The 19,845-nt window shown below is 42.6% G+C and overlaps 1 protein-coding gene across 1 annotated transcript in view; it reads left to right on the plus strand.

Moving 5' to 3' along the window:
• UBE3C (ubiquitin protein ligase E3C) overlaps nucleotides 1–19,845 on the plus strand; it is a 2,658,557-nt gene that overhangs the window by 2,123,858 nt on the left and 514,854 nt on the right. Inside the window, exon 18 of the mRNA XM_069647972.1 lies at nucleotides 16,113–16,245. Coding sequence (XP_069504073.1) covers nucleotides 16,113–16,245 — 133 coding nt within the window. The remainder of the gene's footprint in view (nucleotides 1–16,112; nucleotides 16,246–19,845) is intronic.

The following is a 19,845-nucleotide window of genomic DNA, read 5'->3' on the forward strand; positions in this document are numbered from 1 at the left end:
TGTTTATTTGCCAAGCGGTCATGCGGGCTTCCTTGCACACGTTTGCTAATCATTACTGCTTGGATTTTATGGGCCTCATCATGAGTTGGGCCTTAGCCCTTAAATGCGGCGGTAACGCTATTACTACCGCATTTAAGGGTTGGCCCAATAATGTGTTGGGTGGTTAGTGGGACTTTTACCCCCAGCTTCTTGCTGGAGGTAGAAATGTCCCCTTACTGCCTGTTTTCGGTGCTATTACCGCCGGCACAATGGACCCAATGGGAAATGGCATTTTACCGCTGTACCGCTACTCGCGATCTGGCGCTAATATCGCCGGACTGAGTAGTGGTAATGTTATTTGCACTAGTGGTATCTGGCAGTATTTCCGCCAGGATATCGCAAGACTCCTGAAGATGCCCTATGTATGGTCAGGACGCTCGTTTCGGCAGGGCTGTCCTTCAGATTTTTCTGGTTTAGGTGGTGTCCTTGCTACCTTCCCTCCCTCCAGGTTGTTGTACTGCTTTGGGAGTCTGTCATAGATGAGGAATCCATGGGAGGAAGGAGTCCATTAGAAGAACTAATTCCTTACCTTTGGTATTGTTCTTACTGATAGATGTTCCACAGATTCCTCATCATCTTCCCTACCTGCCCCTCTTAGGGTAGCTAGTGCACCTTAGTTCTGCAGTCCCTCAGCATCAGAGTGCTAGGAAAAAAGGGTGTAACTGAGGTCACAGGGCACAGTGCCTTTATATATACTGGTCTTGCTCAGTGCAGGGGGAGTAGAGGCATTGGGCGGAACTGACACGGAAAAGGTTTCAGAAGAGCAGCGGGCGTTGGGGAAAGATACCATAGATGTCTCTCTAGAAAGCCTAAATTTGAATTTTTAAAGTGAACAATCTTAACAATGTTAACGACAAATCACAACGGAAAAATGTTTGTTTTTATATTGGGGTCAGGGGGTCCCCCAAGGCCCTCCCGTCCCCTATTATTTACTCCCTATTCACCACCCAACCCCACCCCTTTTGCCTTTTTACACGCCCTCCACCCCCTTATATTTTTCGATTCATTTTTTGTTGAAAAATGTACGGGAAAAAACAAATTGAAAAATTAACTGATGATGTAACAACCTCGTACCATCAAGAGAGTTCTCACCAGAGTGGGTTGGCTGGACACAGAGTAAGTAGAGGCTTTGGTCAGATAGGAGGGAGTTCATTCAAGGCAGATGGATGCAGAGGACGTTGGGAAGTTAAAGTCCCCCACCATGATAATCGGGATGTCCGTGTGTTAAGTGACTCAAGGAAAAGTGTCAGATGAGGGCAGAAGAAGTTGCAAGGACCAGGGGGTTGATGGAGAGCCAGAACAGTGAGAAGAGTAGGAGGGAGGAGTTCAATAGTGGCATATTCAAAAGAGGAAGGGTTGCTGTCAGTCTGTAGGAGAGGGGACATGTTGAGGACCTTATTGATAAGGAATCCCCCACATTCTTGGGGAGAGTGGGAGAAGGTAGCAGTGTCTGTATGGAGATCTGCTAGTATAGCAGCGTCATGAGGGGAGATCCAGGTTTCTGTGATAGCACGAAGGGAAAGTTGAGGGTCATCAGAGTGGAAGTAGTGATGCAGGGAGACTTGTTGCAGAGGGATTGTGCATTTCAGAGGTGAAGTGAAGGAGTGATAGGAGGTGGGGAGAGGAGCAGGTGTGTGGTAGGTGAGGAGGATAGATGCGGTTGGAGATCCTGGTTGCACAGGAGCATCTTATTTGAGGGGTGGGGAAAGAGGAAGATCGGGAGGCTGGAGAGTGATGCAGAGTTACACCAAGTTGAGGCTGAAGGCTATGATAGAAAGGATGGGGAAGAGTGAGTCGAAAGTGGAATGGAGCAAAGTTAAAATGCATGATGAAGGGTAGAAGAAATAGGCTAGTGAAGACAATGAAAAAAGGGTGCAGAGAGAGAGAGAGAAAAAAAAAGTTGGGTGGGTGAGTGGGAATTGAAGGGGTGGATGTTTGGCTGAGAAGAAGCAGGTGTAAGTTCTGAGTTGGGCAAGAATGGGGCTATATGTAACCAAAAGACTGTTAACAGTTCCTAAACAGCAATGTTGCTTGGTCATGTGTAGTCACAGAAGCTCTGCAGTGAAAGGATAGTCAATGGATGGAAGGAACCTTATGCATGGAAGCTGAAACCATGTAAAGGGTGAGCTCACAAAGTCCTGGTTTGAGCAGAGGTTCTGGCCCTATCACCTTTCCAGATGGCTAGTCATGGGTGTTGTAGACCCAGTAAGCTTTGTTTTACAGGCAGGACCCTCAGATGGTATGTGCTTTGAGCAGAAAGGCTAGCAGCTTATTTGGCTTATTTCCCATTTCAGACTGTGTATTCTGCTCTTTTTATCTGCAAACCAGCAAATGGAGATCTAGCCAATTGAAGTGGTCTTTGTATCTTTCGGGATCCTGTCTTCCTATGGTCCTGTTCTAGCTGCTTACCTTTATGCGTGAGAGCCTTTTCTTGTTGTCGTGATATGCTGCCCTCTTTATAAATCGTCAATATTTGCCTTCATTGCATTTCTGTTTGTGTTTTCTGTAACATCCAGAGTTCAGTTAATCTGGAAGAATTCCATAATCACACTTTCCACCTCAGCAAGGAATAGTTTATCCTATAACAGAATGGGAGAGAGTTTCCACAATCTCTGTCTAGTCTCTTCAGCAGCCTATTCTATTTTACAATACACTCAGGCATGGACTGAGTTTGAGATCATCTCCATCAGGTTCCCCCTGCAGGGTTATTTAGGCATCAACCATAATGTAGTCTGGGCAGGAGTAACTTCCATGAACATGTGAATAATAGGAAAATGCTCTCGTCTCCCATTTATCTGCTCTCCACACAGCCCTCAAGCTAGAGTTCTTCAAAGCTCATAAGTCTTTTCACACGCGATTACTTTCCCATCTATCCCCTCTTGACCTGATCTTATCTTTATCCATTAACATGTTAAAGTCCCCAGTCAGTATAATTGGACCCATTGTTTTATTTTGTAACGTTGGAAGAGAGATTCTCAAATATTCATTTTGACCTTTGGGGGGAATATATAGTAGTTATCGTGAGTGTCCTGCCTTGCACTGATCCTACCAAAAACATATCTACCTTCTCTGTTGATTCATTTGACCTCCATGGTAAATAGGAAGCTGTCTGCAAATGAGATTCCTATGCCTTTTTTCTTTGTGCTTACTGTGTCAAAGTACTGGTGTGGGGAAATCCTTTGATTTAAGCATGACGGTGTCTCTGGCCATTAAATATGTTTCTTAAATAGTGGCTACTTGGACACCTTGATCCAGAAAAAGGTGTAAACGCCTATTTCTTTTATGGAGGGATTTCAAGCCTCCTACATGTATTGTGGCTACCTTGAATTCTCCTTTATATCGAGTTTCATTATGGAAGCTTCAACTTCTTGAAATACTCCTCAATTGTTCTAGGCAATGTAGATGTAGATGTAGGAGTTCCCAGCAGTTCACCCTCCCATCTCTTCCACCAAGACACTGAACAGAAACAATCCAAACATTGCTTGGGTAATCCATCTGTATCTTACCACAAACTCAGTGTAGAATGTACACAGCCTACTCATCAAAGGGCTCCGAGTATTAGCCACCTTACTCGTAGCCATCAAAGACCCAGTGTAGCCCGCTTCCAATTTTATCACCCATCCCCTCCCATGGCCGTCATTCGTTCACATGTTCCTCCTTCAGCAGCACTCACCCTTAGGTATTGGTACAGTGTCTGCCTTCTTTAGGACCCCGACAACAATATTGCTTTACTCTCTACTAACCAGCATCATTGCACCTGGTTGGGGATACCCCATTGCTCATTAGGGCAATCTTGAGATCCCACACCAGATACCACAGGTTGATATGTGAACTTGCCCAATAAGTCTCCATTTTGATCTCAGCCTATTTTGTGTCTTCTGACCACAGTGACACCCCTGATATAAAGACGCCACATTCAATGTCCTCCAGATGATCTTTATAGACCGTGCCTTTTGGTATCTGATAACTCAAACTGTGGTGTCATTTAGCAAATGTCTTGCCTCTGAATCTCTGCCCCGTAAGCCACCATTTTCGACCCGCTTTCATTGTGAAATATTGCTCCCAGGTGCAGAAACTCTGTCTTCCTGTAAGTGCAGAATGGCGCACACCCTTTCAAGAGATGACACCCGACGACTCTTGTATTTCCATGTGACTGCAAGCTCAAAGGAGAATGTCCATCTATATTGCATATCTTCTGCTCGCAGAGTGTCTGTCACGCTCATGAAGGCTATGCACTTCAGTAAAGTCATTGTTGTCAAATGCTGTTATACCTGTAGCACCTGTCTCTCTGAAACACAATTTGATGTGCTTCTTTTGCTCTTTTTAACAAGTGTCCCTTGGATATGAATAAGTGAAACGGTCTTTGGGACCTGTTCTTACAACTCTTTTCCGGTCGCCCACTCTTTGTGCTGTGATAAATCACAGGTGACCATCCCACCAAACCTGGCCTGGAACCCTTCTCATGTGACCAGGGAAAGGCAGGCGCTTCCTGACCCTGGGTGTGGTGGTCTGCGGGAGGATCCAGAGGCATAGCAGAATGGTCTAACAAGTGGGGCCTGAAGCTAATGTAGTTGGGCCCACTGCATTGAGATTAACATTTGTAAATGCCCACCCGCCCAGGCCCTACCATGTCTATGCCTCTGGGAGGATCACATGGGAGGGGATTCAGGTCAGGAGAATTGGGGGAATCCTGTAAAAAACTTCCATAGTGACCCTACGGTTTTTAATAGCATATTGTAAAACTGAAACACATAAATAAATAAAGAATGATGATTTTAGATACTTCAAGTCCCATAATCCCACAGGTACTGGGGTGAGGAAAAATACTCTGGAGGCACAGAACTGCAATACGCAGTCTAGTGTCCTAAACAATCTACACCTGAGCAGGAATTTGGATTGTGTCAATCCCCCTCAGGTCCAAATGTGAAGGAAGGAGAGGAGTAGCAGTAGTAGCTATAGAAGTAATTTTACGTGGCCATGTATGCTTATGTGGCCGTGTATGCAGCAGGGGCAGAGCAAAGATGCCGGGATCACTGCTGTGGTGCCTTTGGCGATTAATGGTGCTGAGAGGGTCGTAAGCAGAAAGTGCCCAAACTGCAGAGTTTGCGCAGTGGGAAGCGATGTGGTTGCAGACTGCCTTGCAGGAGAGAGGAGCTCTCCGCATAGCGTGTTAGTCTCTGGGGGCTGCTGAGCACCGAGACGTGGCAGGAACAACAGATGATCCTGTCCAAGAAGGCACTAGGCATTCAGCAGCAACCAGAGCTGTCAGCCATTCCAAGTCTGGCGAGAGAAGCAGAAGTAACCACAGCGGGACAAGCAGAAGCGCAATGAGAGAGCAGTGAGTTGGCCTTGCAGAAGTTACCTCAGTGTGCTCTCTTGTGAACTGCTAGCCAATTACTTACTTTTGAATGCTGAACTAATTATAAAAAGCAATTGTGGCACAATACACCTGCTAGGAGAAACAGAAAAAAGAATGTTTGTAACTGTCATTTCCTAAGTAAAGAAGGAATAATATTTAATGAAGGCTGTACTTATTACACAAGAAAGGAGGGGGAAATTGTAAACCTGCAGAGTGACCACCGTTGGTAAAGTAAAGAAGAGGCTGAATCAGAACAAAACTGTAACCAGTATTACCAAAGCCAAGAGAAGGCAATATAGCAACCAGAATTGCCTACGGTAAGGTCAATAGAAGGAGAAGGGGAAACAGCTTTCTTGGAGAGAGATACGTGATTGATTGTTTACCAGATGTGATAGTAGAAACTCAGAGTGAGCAGAAAGGTTACCCTCCTTAGGGAGAAAGTCAATGGGGAGAGGAACACAACCTGCATTGATAGTGGATAAGCAGTAGTTGGAATAAACAGCACCAATGGGTATTGCATTCTTAGGAAAGAAGTTGTGAATTATATTATTGGTGAAACTCAAAGACTTTACCGATGTTCTGAAGTAACCTACATTGCAGAGTACTGGTAGTAGTAGCAGAAGATTCATCCTGGCAGGAGAGTACACCAGGAATTGTATTATTAGTGGTCATCCTGGCAGGTTAGTGAACCAGGAAAAAGACATTGAAGTACTCCATTGTAATGTAATGTAAGGTTGTGGTGGAAAGAAAGTGGCAATGCCACTTATGTGTTAGACAAGCTGTGCGGAAATCATCCTAATGAAAACATTGTTGTGTACAATGAAGCACCATACAGCAGAGTACTTATATTAGTAGTAGAAGATTCATCCTGGCAGGAGAGAACACCAGGAAAAGGATTGTTAGTGGAAGTCCTGGCAGGTTAGTGAACTAGGGAAAAGACATTAAAGTACTCTATCGTGGAATATGGTTGTGGCAGAAAGAATGCAAGCATAATGAAAAAGCATAAAAAAAACATGGGGTTTGTTCCGTTTCTCTGCGCTTACCACTCAATTATATTTAGATAGTTGGACTGTCGCTACGCAGGGTGAGCTAAGGTATCCCCGTACCTTACTTTTTTAGAACATTGAAGGGATATCACCCGTGTGGAGCACCTGTCCACTCAAATTATAATGAATGACTTGACTCTAGTGGTTGTATAACACATAAGGGTTTTATTAGTACTTATGTTGCCCCTATGTCGACACGTGTTTCGACCATTTGGTCCTCATCAAGACAGGGCTAGACTTTATAATCATTCACATTTCAAATTCTGAATTGGAGCTTTCTCCACAGGTCTTATCCTTTGGGTAACGATCCCTTTTTTATTATTGTTGTGTTGCTTCCATATTCCTTCCTTAATGCACCCCTGTTTTAAGGCAGGGCAGCACTTGACAGGCGTTCCATGTCTTCCTTGTTATCAATGTGATAACAAGGAACGAGGCAGAGTGCTGCCCTTCCATAAAACGGGGGTGCATTCGACAACACGGGTCAACATAGGGGCAACATAAATACTAATAAAACCCTAATGTGTTATACAACCACTATACCAATTGTATAGAATCAAGTCATTAATTATAATTTAAGTGGCCAGAAGCTCCACAGGGGGGATGCACACTTGTAAATTGAAAGCATCCTGGCAAAACGTTTTATATAACAAAGGACTGTGTAGTGGTTGGAGTTCTCAAAAGAAGAGAAAGCCTATTCAACTATTAATTGGATGTATGAGGAACTCTACTTGCTTCTAAAACAATCAAGATGCCAAGTGAAAATATCTAGGAGTAAACGAACCTTTATGTTGAAAACAGAACTTGGCTATTGGGGAAAAACGTTTGTGTGCTACCTTTTGGAAGTAGAATCTGATTATTGAAATGAACGTTATTCATTGGAACTTTCATTTTAAAATTCTGCTTTAATCTTGGGGAAGGAGGATCCGACCCTGGTTACAAGAATATTTGATTATAATTGTTGTTTTGTTGAACTTGAACAGCTATACGAATACCTGAATTACTTTTGTTGTGTGTATAGGTGTGAGGTAGATAAAACTACGGGTACTTCCCTTTTTTTTTATTTCGGGGGCCTGTTTCATGTGGGGAAGAGGCAATATATCTGTATAATAGCCAGGGAAACACGCTACCCCTCGCTTATCTACGTAGGTCAGTGACCTCAAGCTAGATATGTGCTACAGTCGACAAATTCAATGCACGTTAAACCGAGAGAGCTAACGAAACAAGTTCTTCTTTAATTCATAGTACAATACCAATTCATAAATAGATTACATATAAAACTATACAAATAAAACCAGAGACTCCATTACAATTCTTACAGACTATGACATACCTATCACATGTTTAAAAAAACACCTGGTCATAATGTGAGGTTAGTGAATGGTTGTGACAACTATTACCTCAATTCACAGACTTGTACAGGATCTTATACCAAAAGTCATTATTGTTACATATACCAACTCAATCCTCCTACACCAGTGGTGTCATTCCTGTATCTCCAAAGAAAATGTTCAATGCCCAAAAGAGAATGATTCACTTCTATTTGATGTTAATTGGCAGGCCCATAAGGATTCTGAAAAACCTTTTAAGTTCTTAATTGTATACAGGAAAAACAGCACAACTCGAGGTTCAGAAAGATCTAATCACACAATACCCAACGTCTGTATTCAGTAGGTCAGATTATGAGTCAACACATTATGTTTCTGGCCCCTGCTGAAAGACGGGCCAATTCTGGGCACTTGCATCTGTTCAATGAAGGATCCTTCATCAGGACATAAAAACACTTCTATTCAGTTCGATTTATTGTAGACTCTCCAAGTTCTTTTCCATATGTAGAACTGTAAAAACATAAAACAATATATATGTATACCATAAAACCCAGTAGAAACCTCATCTCTAGTTAACTAGTTCATGTGTGTTGACCAGAGCAATGCCAGAGGTTAAGATTCATTCTAAACCTTCCAGCCATAACCTCTTTGTTTTTGCTATGTCACCCCGAGTGGGACGGGTATGCTCAGTCGTGGGTCCCGTGCCTGCTGGGCCTAGAGACCCAAGTTACTACTCACTGATGAGGCCCAACAAGGCCGAAACATGTTTGGGGATGCTTGTGGTCTCGTGCAGAAGGGATGTGACCTAGCAGTTCGGGCTGGACTACCCCTTTTGGGGTGGGGCCAAGCCTGATTTGCATATGGTCCATCCCCTTCTGTAACGGCTTGGCAGGCGAAGAACGATGGTCTGGAGAGTTTTCAAACAGGCAATGTGAACGTTTGTCATAAACCCCGTCTGTAGCCCTTTTACAAAAATAACACACAAGCACCCTCTAAAGTAGCGTGCCTCTCCTTGCATATTTTCTAGTATATAGAAAAGAGGGGGGAGTGGTTACCGTATTGATCGAGTTCTGTTAAGAAACTGCTATTAAAGAGCTTCATTTCCTATTCAACGTACTCCCGTCAGCTTTGGCATAAAACATTGCGCCCATACGAACTAACAGTGCGTGTGCTTAACCCGAAACCACGTTCTTTATTGATATTTTACTGACTCAATCCCACTCTCATAGGGCCCTCCAAAAACACATTTTTTTGTCCTACTGTTAAAATACGCCGGCATAAAACATTATACCCATACAGAGACTGTCTGTTCATGTGCATAATTAGCACAAATCCCTGTTCTTTGTTGATATTTTACTGACTCAATGCCACTCTCATTGATGCTTTCAAAGACATATTTTCACTTGTACTGCTAAAACGCGAGCAAGGCTGACAGCTACAGCTGGACTCAGCCCCCTGCTCCTCTGCAGTACAAACATTTATCAGCTTTACTGTCATTCCATAAGTTTTTCTGTGTTGTACTTGCATTGAATGTTCATCTTGTTCCCACCAAGATTTTTCACGACGCCACGAGAGACAAAGCGATAAAGAGGAACCGCATCTAAGAGCTTTCTTTTAACCATTGTGTTGTGAGGTGTATTTTACGCCGATACGTTTCTATAGTAAGAGCGCTAAGTGAAGGGCAGCCGCCATGTTGGAGCGGCACCAAGAATGCATTTGTCAGTTCATATTGATGTTGCATATGCATTATTCTGATGATCCTCATAATGGATCTGTACCTTTTTTCGAACTTAAATTTTTGGAGATAGATGGAAAATGTTTTCGGTAGCCTTGCCCAAAAGGTATGCTGCAATTTAACGGCACCTATGTTTTTCTAAACAAAGAAGGGAGGTGAATTTATTTGTAAAACACCAACCAAGTCTATTAATTCTTTGGCATAGTCCCAAACAGACGTGCATAGTCCAGCACAGCATACCAAGTCCAAGGTACGCACTAGGCCTGTATGCTTTTACTATTTGTGTAATCCACAAAGGTTTTCACAGTCAATTCTCCTTATTATGAGCGTGAAACAAGGCTGATACGACGCGTGTGCCAAGACTCGCCACAACAGAGGCTAGACGCATCAGTACTCTTTATCACTTCATGGCAGCATTTATCTGTGGAAAATCTGCGGTATCAGTTAGAACGGAACAATGGTACACACACCCCAGTAATTCAAGAATCCCATTGTTCTATAGTGGCTTTTTGACAATGGATCAGTAATGATCTTTATTAAAAGATACTAGTACCAAATGCACATTGTAGTTTGATAAATCCACCCAGGTACAGCTGACATAGTACAGTATTCTTGCCCCAATATTGTTTACATCTTCAAGTTCAGTGCATAAACAGATTCCATTCTATTGATGTATTGAGGCACTTGTTCACAGAGTTCAATCTGTGAATCCATTTTTGTTCTGCTGTCTTCAGAATTAAATCCCGGTCTCCTCCTCGTAGGGGATCCTTTATGTTCTGAATGTTGAACCAAAATGATCTGTGTGTTTGTTGTTTAGCCATGAAATGTGCCACCATTGGTTTCTGTGGTACGTTGTTCTTCAAACACGAGCAGTGTTCACAGGTCCGCTGTCGGATCTCGCGTTTTGTCTTACCAACATAAATAAGCCCACAAGGACACTTTATGCCATATATTGCACACTTGGTTACACAGTTAATGAATGAGAGAAATCTCCAACGTAGGCCCTACAGGTCCATTTCTTTCATGTCTTTGGTCAAACGGCAAACTGAGCACTTGCCACACCTAAAATGACCAGTAACTGGTGGTAGACACCACAGGGTAAATTGAGTGGATGTGTGTACTTTTTGTTTTTCATATGTGTGAGCAAGCCTATTTTTCAAGTTTTGTGGGCGTTTAAATGCAAACTGAGGTTTCTAAGGATGAAAATCTGGAGTTCTAACAATTTTCCAATTTTGGAGTATCGTTCTCCTAAGGCCATGTCTAATAGGACTAAACGAGGTAACAGATGTAATTTTTTCCACTGTTACTTTCTGTTGTTTCGTTAAGAAACTCATTGGTCCATGTTACATGCCCTCTTTCTCGCCCTATGTATAGACTGGTTAGGGTATCCACGCATTTTCAGTCTGTTTGTGACTTCTTTACTGTGTTTGTCGAAATCTGACATATTAGTGCAATTACGGCATAGTCTTAAAAACTGTCCATAAGGAAGATTGTCCTTCAGGCTTGCAGGGTGAAAACTTGCATCTGACAGTAATGTGTTCTTATCCAATGGTTTTCTGAAAAGGGTTGTTTTTAAAGAACCTGACGTGGTTTTCGAGATTTCCAAATCAAGAAAAGACATTAATGTACTTTCTTGAGCCATTGTGAAATTGATAGATTGAGCTTGATTGTTCAGCCAGATCATAAACTCCGTCAAAGATTCTGTTGTCCTTTCCACACCATAAACACGTTGCTGATATATCGATACCAACATACTATGTTGTGGGTGAACGGGTTGTGTTCCTCATATATTGATAGCTGTTCTAAATGGTTCATATATAAGTTGGCTATATCCGGGGCAAATGTTGAGCCCATACTCGTGCCATGTTGTTGGTTATAGAAGACCCCCTCAAAGAGGAAGTAGTTCTCTGTAAGAGCTATACGGATACATTCCAATATAAAATGTGTTGGAGCTGAGTCTGTCAGATGTATTCTCTTATTAAGATATAGCCGCATAACCTCCACACTCGCCATCTGTGGAATGGTCGCGTAGAGTGCTTCTACATCTAAGGTTACCAGAATATTGTCTCTCTGAATAGTTAGGTCGGCTAAAATGTTAATCATAGCTGTAGTGTCTTGCACAAAAGACCTCATAGTGCAAACAATTGGTCTTAAGATAAAGTCTGCATAAATCAACAATGGTTCTAAGATAGACCCTATTGCAGATATTATGGGTCTTCCAGGTAGTGTGACCTGATTTTGGTGCACCTTTGGTAAACAATATGGCATTTCCAGTTGAGGAAATGTATTCATGCTCCTTGAGATTGCTGACCCGTAAAGTGATTTTCCTTGTTGCCATCTCTGTCTCCAGAGTCGTTCTGCAAAAGCCTCCTTACTTTGCCTCTTATGAGGAGGAGAAAGTGACTACAAGGGTCACACCAATCTCCTGCCCAAAATTAGGTCCGATTTCTGTCTCTCTTAAGTCCTTATTTCTACCCATTGCTCCTCCTCCTAAGGTGGGGAATAGGTGTCACTGTCTGGACCCCAGGAGGGCTCTCAGCTACTATATCTCTTGGATGAATGTTTCTTGGAAGAGGGACATCCAGAAAGATGATCAGCTCTTCCTTGGCCATGCTGGAGCTTGTGCAGGCAGGGCTGTTCCCAAACAGACCCCAGCCTAAAGTGGATCATCACCTGTATTCAATGTGGTATGATCAGGCTTGGAAGTAAGTTCCTGATGATCTCAGGGCCGATTCTACCAGATGTATGGTGGCTACCACTACCATGCAGAGGGCTTTCCTGATCTGTCAGGCCACAACGTAAGCTTCTCTGCCATATTTGCCAAGCACTACTGCCTGGATTCCTTGTTAGGTCAGAAAGCCTACTTTGGTCGTTCGATGCTTCCTGGTGTGGGTGGTGGTTTTTCACTTTTCTCCCCCTCCAGGTTCTGTACTACTTTGGGAGTTTATCTAAGACAAGGAATCTGTGGGATTACTGTAAGACTCTATTCCTAGGCTCTACTGATCGCAACTTGAATAGAGTACAAGTTCTCCAGAATAATGCCCTTCGATGCGCCTTGAACATACTGCATTCCAGTCACATTTCTACCATTAGATGGGACTCGCACTGGTTACCAGTACGCAACAGAATTAAACTACACACTATTGTCATCACCCACAAATGCTTGTCCAACACAGCACCCCAATATCTGACTGACAAATTCTCATGGTACCGTTCCTCCAGACCTACCAGATCGCCCTACCTACATTGCCTTAATATATCCAAGTACAATCTGAAAACGGCAGGGGGGCCGAGCTTCCCGGTGTTAGCAGCCAAGTGTTGGAACACCCTCCCCACAGACATTAGAGCCGAACCCTCCTTCTGATCTTTTAGATCTAAAGTGAAAAAATTGCTCTTTGCTCAGCAACATTTGCTCACCTCTCAATCACATTAGAACTGCCTCATTACTGTCCAACCAATCTGAAATCACTTCTCTTCCCCTTTTTTCCTTAAACACAGCAGTAGTGCAGGTACAGTTATTATCACCACTGCTTACCAGCCTGGGGAGTACTTGTTCTCAGCCTAACGGTTCCTTTTGTCATGCTACTATCTGCAACCATCTGCCATGCTGTAAAAATAATGATAATTCTGTAACCTGGTCCTTGTGCCCTTTCACATGCTTGTTGTTGCCACCTTGACCAATCTAACCTGGACCTCAAGATTCTTCTTTCTTCATCCACTGCATTGTAACTGTAACAACTTATCTGTGCTTCAACGCCCTTTTACCTCAGGGTTAGGTGCGCTCTACAAATAATAAATTAAACTAAACTAAACTTAAGAGCATTTTTGGCCCTTCATGGCTATTATCGGCAGGTTATTGCGAATTACTCCAGTATAACGTCATGCTTGACCGATAAACAAAAGAATGCTGACCCCTAGAAGCTACGCTGTGAGAAAAAAATAGAGCAGTCCAGTTTCGACACTCTCAAACACATCCTCTACCATGAATTGGTACATAAAGGGTTCTATGTGATAATGTTGAAAAAATCACTGCAATTGCCAAAATACCGATTTATTTTTTATATAATTTTTTTTACATTTTTCTTTTATACCCCTTATCACTGCATATATATGCATGGCTAGATCCCAGTCCTCTATACGAGTAGAACATTGTTTAACCATGAAAAGTAGTACGCCACTATGGAATTAGAGGCCCTTGCTATTAAGTGGGCTGTAGGACATCTGCGTTATGCCCTCACGGGTCGACAATTCAAACTAGTAACAGAACACTTCCCCCTTAACATGGCTCAGTCTACATAAAAACAATAATCCATACATTATGCGTTGGTTTTTGGCATTACAGCCATTTTATTTCCATGTTGAGCTTAGGAAGAAGGGACAGTGAAATGTGGATTTCTTGTCTCTGTTTCCAATGGGAGTATATGGGGAAGCCTAAAGCTTTAGGGGAAGGGTATGGGACGATCCTTCAGATGGCATCACTTCTCCCCAGAGGGTAGCCCTTTTCCATGAGGCTAGGAAGGTGGTAACATGCGGGAGGATCACATGGTGAGGAATTTCCCTCTTGGGGAAAGGACATGTGCCGGGATACAGCCCCTTTACGCTCCTACCCCACACAATAACAACAACCTCCAGGCCTTCTCTACCTATGATACAGTCTGAAACCATGTGTTGTTGTAAACTGTCGGACCATCTCACTATGATGAGTACAGGGACGAAGAAGATTGCAAGCAAGGTACCATCAAGTAGAAAGAGTGCTTGACCAGCTGTTGCCAAGCGAAGTGATGTTGCGCTGGAGCAGTCTCCATTATTTAAACTAAACAGTAAAAAGGGACTTTGATCTGTTCTGAATCCTAAAGGAAAACCATAGCGAGGGAGGACGCTGTCGAGAAGTCTGCAAGGTTGAAATAGGTCTTCGCAAGACTGCAGAAAGGCAGTTCTCCAGAGTAGCAGAGACGAACTGTGAGGCACCGAGAAGCATCTTTTCAGTCGGTTGGGTGCTGGCACCCTTGAAGTGGAGAACCAGAGAGGCGGTGGCACGACCTGTAGTCTGAGAACAGCGCCAAGACCGCCTACTCTGGCCTATGACAGAGCTGCGTAAGTAAATGTATGGGAAGCATGATAAACTGTGTTGGTGGCATGACCTGTGAAGGGTGGACCTTTTGGTCCGAAGAGTGCGCAGAGACTGCTTACAGTACCTGGCCACAAAGACAGGCCTACTAAGAGTAGAAGAAGTAGAAGGCGGAAGAATGTTCCCTTGGTCCCTGGTGAAAAACTGGTGAAGCTTCCCCCGAGAGAAGGTAACAGGAATAAGAATACGTCCGGGGAGGAGGATGGGAAAGTGAGAGGCTGGAAATGATGAAGCAGAAGTAGAAGAAGAAGAGGAAGAAGTGGAAAGGTTTGTGGGGCAATTCGCTGACTGGTTCCACAAGAGTGTGGTGCTGAAAGGTCAAGGAGGACTCGGGGTGCCTCTTCATCGTTCCGTTGGTGGCAAGTTCAATAAAGTAGAAAGTGAAGGACGCTCTTGTAGGGAACTTTAAGAGTTGTTGAAGTCAACATTGAACTAGCCCAGCAGATGCTTACAAAGAATGTTGAACAAGCTACGAGAAGGGAGTCCTCCTCTTAGCCTCACTGGAGTATTGTGGAACTTTGTGCATTTTTTTTCTTTTTTCTTTCAAGAACGTGGGAACACTTTCAGAATTTGAGATAGCTACCACCTGAAAGACTCAGAGAAGGGAGTCATTCACCTGGGCTAAAGAGAGAACTTTTATTAGATTAGGATTTGTGTTTAAGTGGTAGTGATAGAATAGTTGTTTGGACTAGGATGGTGAACGTTTGATTTGGACTACACAGACTTCTTGCTTGCCCAGGTTTTAGCTTGTTTGAGGTAGGGAAACCACCTTTAGTTAGGGCTAGATAGGTTTTGTTGATTGTTAATGAAGGTTTATAGCAATCACTAGGTCATTGTTTGGTCAGACTCCTCATTCCATGCCGCCACACCACACAACCTCTAACTACTTACCCCATCTCACCTCAGTCCTGCCCTTCCGTCCAGCTACTGGCTGCAATCTATGACCCAACGCCTGCTGCATTTTCCTCTGGAAGTACTTCTAATTCTACTGTACATTTTTGAAATGATATCAGAGATGACGGATGGTATCTGTTAATTATTCTATCTTTAAGAAATACATATTTTTAAAAGCAACAAATACCCAAACCTCTCCTAAAGAAAAATAGAAATGAAAATATATTCAAGCCATTGAAGCATTCAACACTTGGAAAACCCACCAAAGGAAAGTAGCTTGAATACCATTATGATAATGCTTTAAATTGAATCTTGATACTGGACTGAGACTACAAGCATTTTGATGGCAACTACACCCTAGCTGAATACTGAAAGCAGGGAGTAGTGTACTCCCTTCCAACTCAGTTATTTGCTTATGTGTCTTTATTGTCTCATGCTCATGTATAATGCACTTTTCAAACAAATGCATAATGGTATCCAATGTAACTCATCTTGCCAATTATTTTTAATGCAATATCAGTTACCTGGGATGTTCAATTCTGCTATATTTTGCTTAGAGAAGCTTATCATCTGCTTTTTGTTCTAGATCTTTCAAAGGTTGATTTATGCAGATAAGCAGGATGTCCAAGGAGATGGTCCTTTTCTGGAAGGGATTAACGTCACTATCAGAAGGAACTATATTTATGAAGATGCCTATGACAAACTGTCTCCTGAAAATGGTCAGTTTTATTAAATTCAATGTGATGGGGCATAGATCAAATAAATGTTTATGTAATTTGATGGTTTTGTGTAGAATTCTTCCATAGTGTGCACTTGACACTGACTGACTCATTTTCTTACCACAGATTTTTAGTTCTTTGAAAGCAGATAACATATGTGTATGTTAAATGTGATAAAACACACACTCACACGTACATAAAGCTTTAGTACATTTTTGAGATTTGTGTACAAAAGGATCCACTGGTTAGCATCACCACACCAGTCCCAGTCCTTGGAAGATCAGTTCATTTTCATGACATGACTAAGTTCCAATTCTAGCAATCAACAACCAGATTACCGTCTCCGAAGGCAGTGTGAGACATTTCATGACATCAGTGTCCCATAGTCAAGGTCTCTGTAATGACTCTTGGAAGCATCTGTTATTCTTTTCTACTTAGCTTCTACCGATTACCTAAGTGTGTTATCTGTCGGGCCGGTCAGCTGCGTTTGGCGCAGAAGATCAGTGTGCATCACCTCCATGCTAATCAGCGTCACCAGCTGTGACAAATTCTCCTGCCTGACACTTGGGATAAGAGGTGGCATCATGAGGGCTGGGTACCACCTCCCGTTAAGTGATGCTGGCCTTGGGGGCATAGGGGCATAGCACGGAGGGTCCCGGGCTCACCCCACCAGTTGAATTCCGGTAGCATGACTACCTTTTAAGAGGTAATCCTAAACTGTAGGCCCAGATGAGGGAGGACATTGAACCAAGTTAATAAGATGTGTGGATCAATAATCACGATTGATTCTTTTTCCTTCTCTTTCAAAAATATTTGCTGAACCTCGCAAATGGTTTTTAGGTGCTTCTTTGAAACCTAGATTTGGGAAACCTTTGCACATATATTGTTCCTAAATTAATTTAGATAAAAACAAATATTGACAAGCTCTTGGTAGGTTTGTGGACTAAAGCACGTCGTTCTGCAGAGAGCTGAAGGAATCAGTGCTTTAGTGAAGCTAGATGAGATTAAGAAAACCAGTTTGGTGATAGTTATGAAAAGGTATGATTACCTTGCTATACAAGAGAAAAGTAGTAGTTAGATGGGACAGGCCTGTATGGGCACATGACTAATGTGGGTAGATATATTAAAACAAAAAATGCTCAGAGAAGAATTATGAGGGGTCAAAGGCGGTAAGAATGTAAGTAAATATGAATTGAAGCAAAGTGGCTTTCCACTAGGTGTATGATGAAAATGTAGGAAACATTTTTGGTGCAGTATATAAGTCCCACCAACAAGAGTTTGAACTTTATTAACAAATAAATGTCCCTTAAAATCATGGGAGAACTATCCTGTATTCTCCTGCGAGGATTTTTTTATCACTGATAACTCAATTTCAGATACAGTCGATCTTTAATAGATTTTTTTCTTAACTATTAACCTGAAGTGAGGGACCAAGTTTTGCTGCCCAACTGAATGTGTTACTCAAGATCATCAATAGTGACACAAGTGAATTGCCTCATAACCCAAATAAAACAAAACTCTTCATAAGGATTATTCTAAAATTATAAGGAAAATGGGAGAACTATCCAAATATTTGGTTCTCTTCTGTCAAAAATGTTGATACTTTTATATGAAATTTAACCTTTTACCGACTCTGGAACATTTGGGCCGCAGGTTGCGCATCCCCGGTGAACACAGAACATGTCGATGGTGTGCAGATAATCTGACAAATGAAACTTTAAAGCTTCTTATAATTTATTGTTCACATTTTTATTCTCAAAGTTTCATTTTTTTGGACAATGTATGTATATGAATTATGAAGATACTAGTGAAAATCTATGGAGTAGGCTTCGTTTAGGGGACAATGCTTCATTCATTTTAAAGCTTTGTAGGTTTTTAAAGAATAATTTTGATACTGCAACTTGATGATGGTCTTTTATATGGTATTTGAAATAGGTCTTTATTTGTTAATTTTGAAATTGTACTTTTGTCTTGTCTGTGATTTTCTTTTGTGAAAGGTTTGCTTTAGAAACCAATACATCATTTAAAAAAATAGATATGTTAAATGTGTCATTTAAAAAAGTAGACTACCTCACTAACAATGGAGCAGAAGCCTCATGCATCTCAGATGAGGAACCCACATGTGAATTGTCACTTACCAAATTTACTTCGCAGGAATCATCAACTGAGAAATCAGAACAAAATAATAAATAATTAGAAAAACTTAAACATAGAGAAATTAATTAGACATTACATGCCTCAACATTAGTACAGTACAATAAAGCACAAAGAATACCTATCTATGAATTCAACTGAAACAAAGATTATGGAAAACTAATCCTGGGTTTGTAAAAAAATTGTAACTGCAGAATAGCTGGATATTTTCATCTATAATTTAGCTCAGGAAATAATGGTGTTGAAAAACAGTCTTTTAAGAATGAGTCCACAAGAACACTAGTCGTCATTAGAAGACATTAATAGACTGGCAAAGTATATGAAAGAAATCGAATACAAAAACTGAGAACATTTAGGGGAGATTCTCTTGATTATAAATTGGATAATGTTAATAATTGGCAGTAATATTATCAACAATCTATATTCAAGGGGGCACTGTTCGACGTTGGACAAGTGAGGACGTGTTTGTGAGCAGCTCTGTGGGAACATCATACATCCTGATCAATATTCTGTTATATTGCCAATCTTTTTTACCACTACTCCGCTATCTGGGAGCTAATACTGCAGAGGACGTATCAGGGAGATCTTGGAAGTGCCGGCGGTGCAAACTGCTGGTTTGCAGAGCTGGGAGATCGATCTTTATTGACTGCCATTTTGTGAACCGTCTCAGAGCCTGGGGATTTGCCTCAGAGGCGCGGCTCTCTGAGCCTCGGAACTTCCCCTGGGTGTTAAAGGGGGCAAGGCACATCACACTGCAACTTGGACCGATAAGTCCATGGGTCCGTAACTTCGGCATTGTGGGCCAGGAAGCTGGGACACCCCCGCAGCCACCCCCGCAAGCTGTTGCCGGTCCTCCGTCGAGACGGGAAGGATACCGGCTCAACAGGGGGTATACGGCTCGGACACTCAAGGACTGCAGCACTCCCTTTGACTGCAGACTAGGAGCACCCGCCCCACAACGGACATGTTCAGAGGAGCACACCATCCCTGGACCCTGAATACGCCAGCAGGAGAGCTGAACATGATGGAACACAACTCTGTGGTTCCCTACACGCGACTCCAGAGCCGCTGTCGGGGGAGCAGTCATAATTTCTGGCAGAATCCATGCAGGGCATTCCTGGTGATAGTGGAACTGCACAGCGGCGTGAGGCCATCTAACACCCCAACACGATACAGCGCTGAAGGGGAGGCGGCTTCCATATGTCTCAGAGCCTTGGTTATATCACGGCTCCATCGTATTGTACGGTCCATGACAGAAACATAAAATGCTATGATCTCAACATCCGCAAGACATCTCGACCGAATATGGCGTGCCCGCAACAAAACCAGTGCCGAATTCCCGGCTTTATTAGACACTGGAATTTGAAACAGATTGCCTGGCACTGATATAAGAAGTGGGTGCCTGGATCATTCCACCCCCTTGCCCCCCACGCCCAGGCCCGCAGA

The sequence above is a fragment of the Ambystoma mexicanum genome, chromosome 2q (genome assembly GCF_040938575.1).
Source record: "Ambystoma mexicanum isolate Mex_15411 chromosome 2q, UKY_AmexF1_1, whole genome shotgun sequence".
NCBI classification, from domain to species: domain Eukaryota; kingdom Metazoa; phylum Chordata; class Amphibia; order Caudata; family Ambystomatidae; genus Ambystoma; species Ambystoma mexicanum.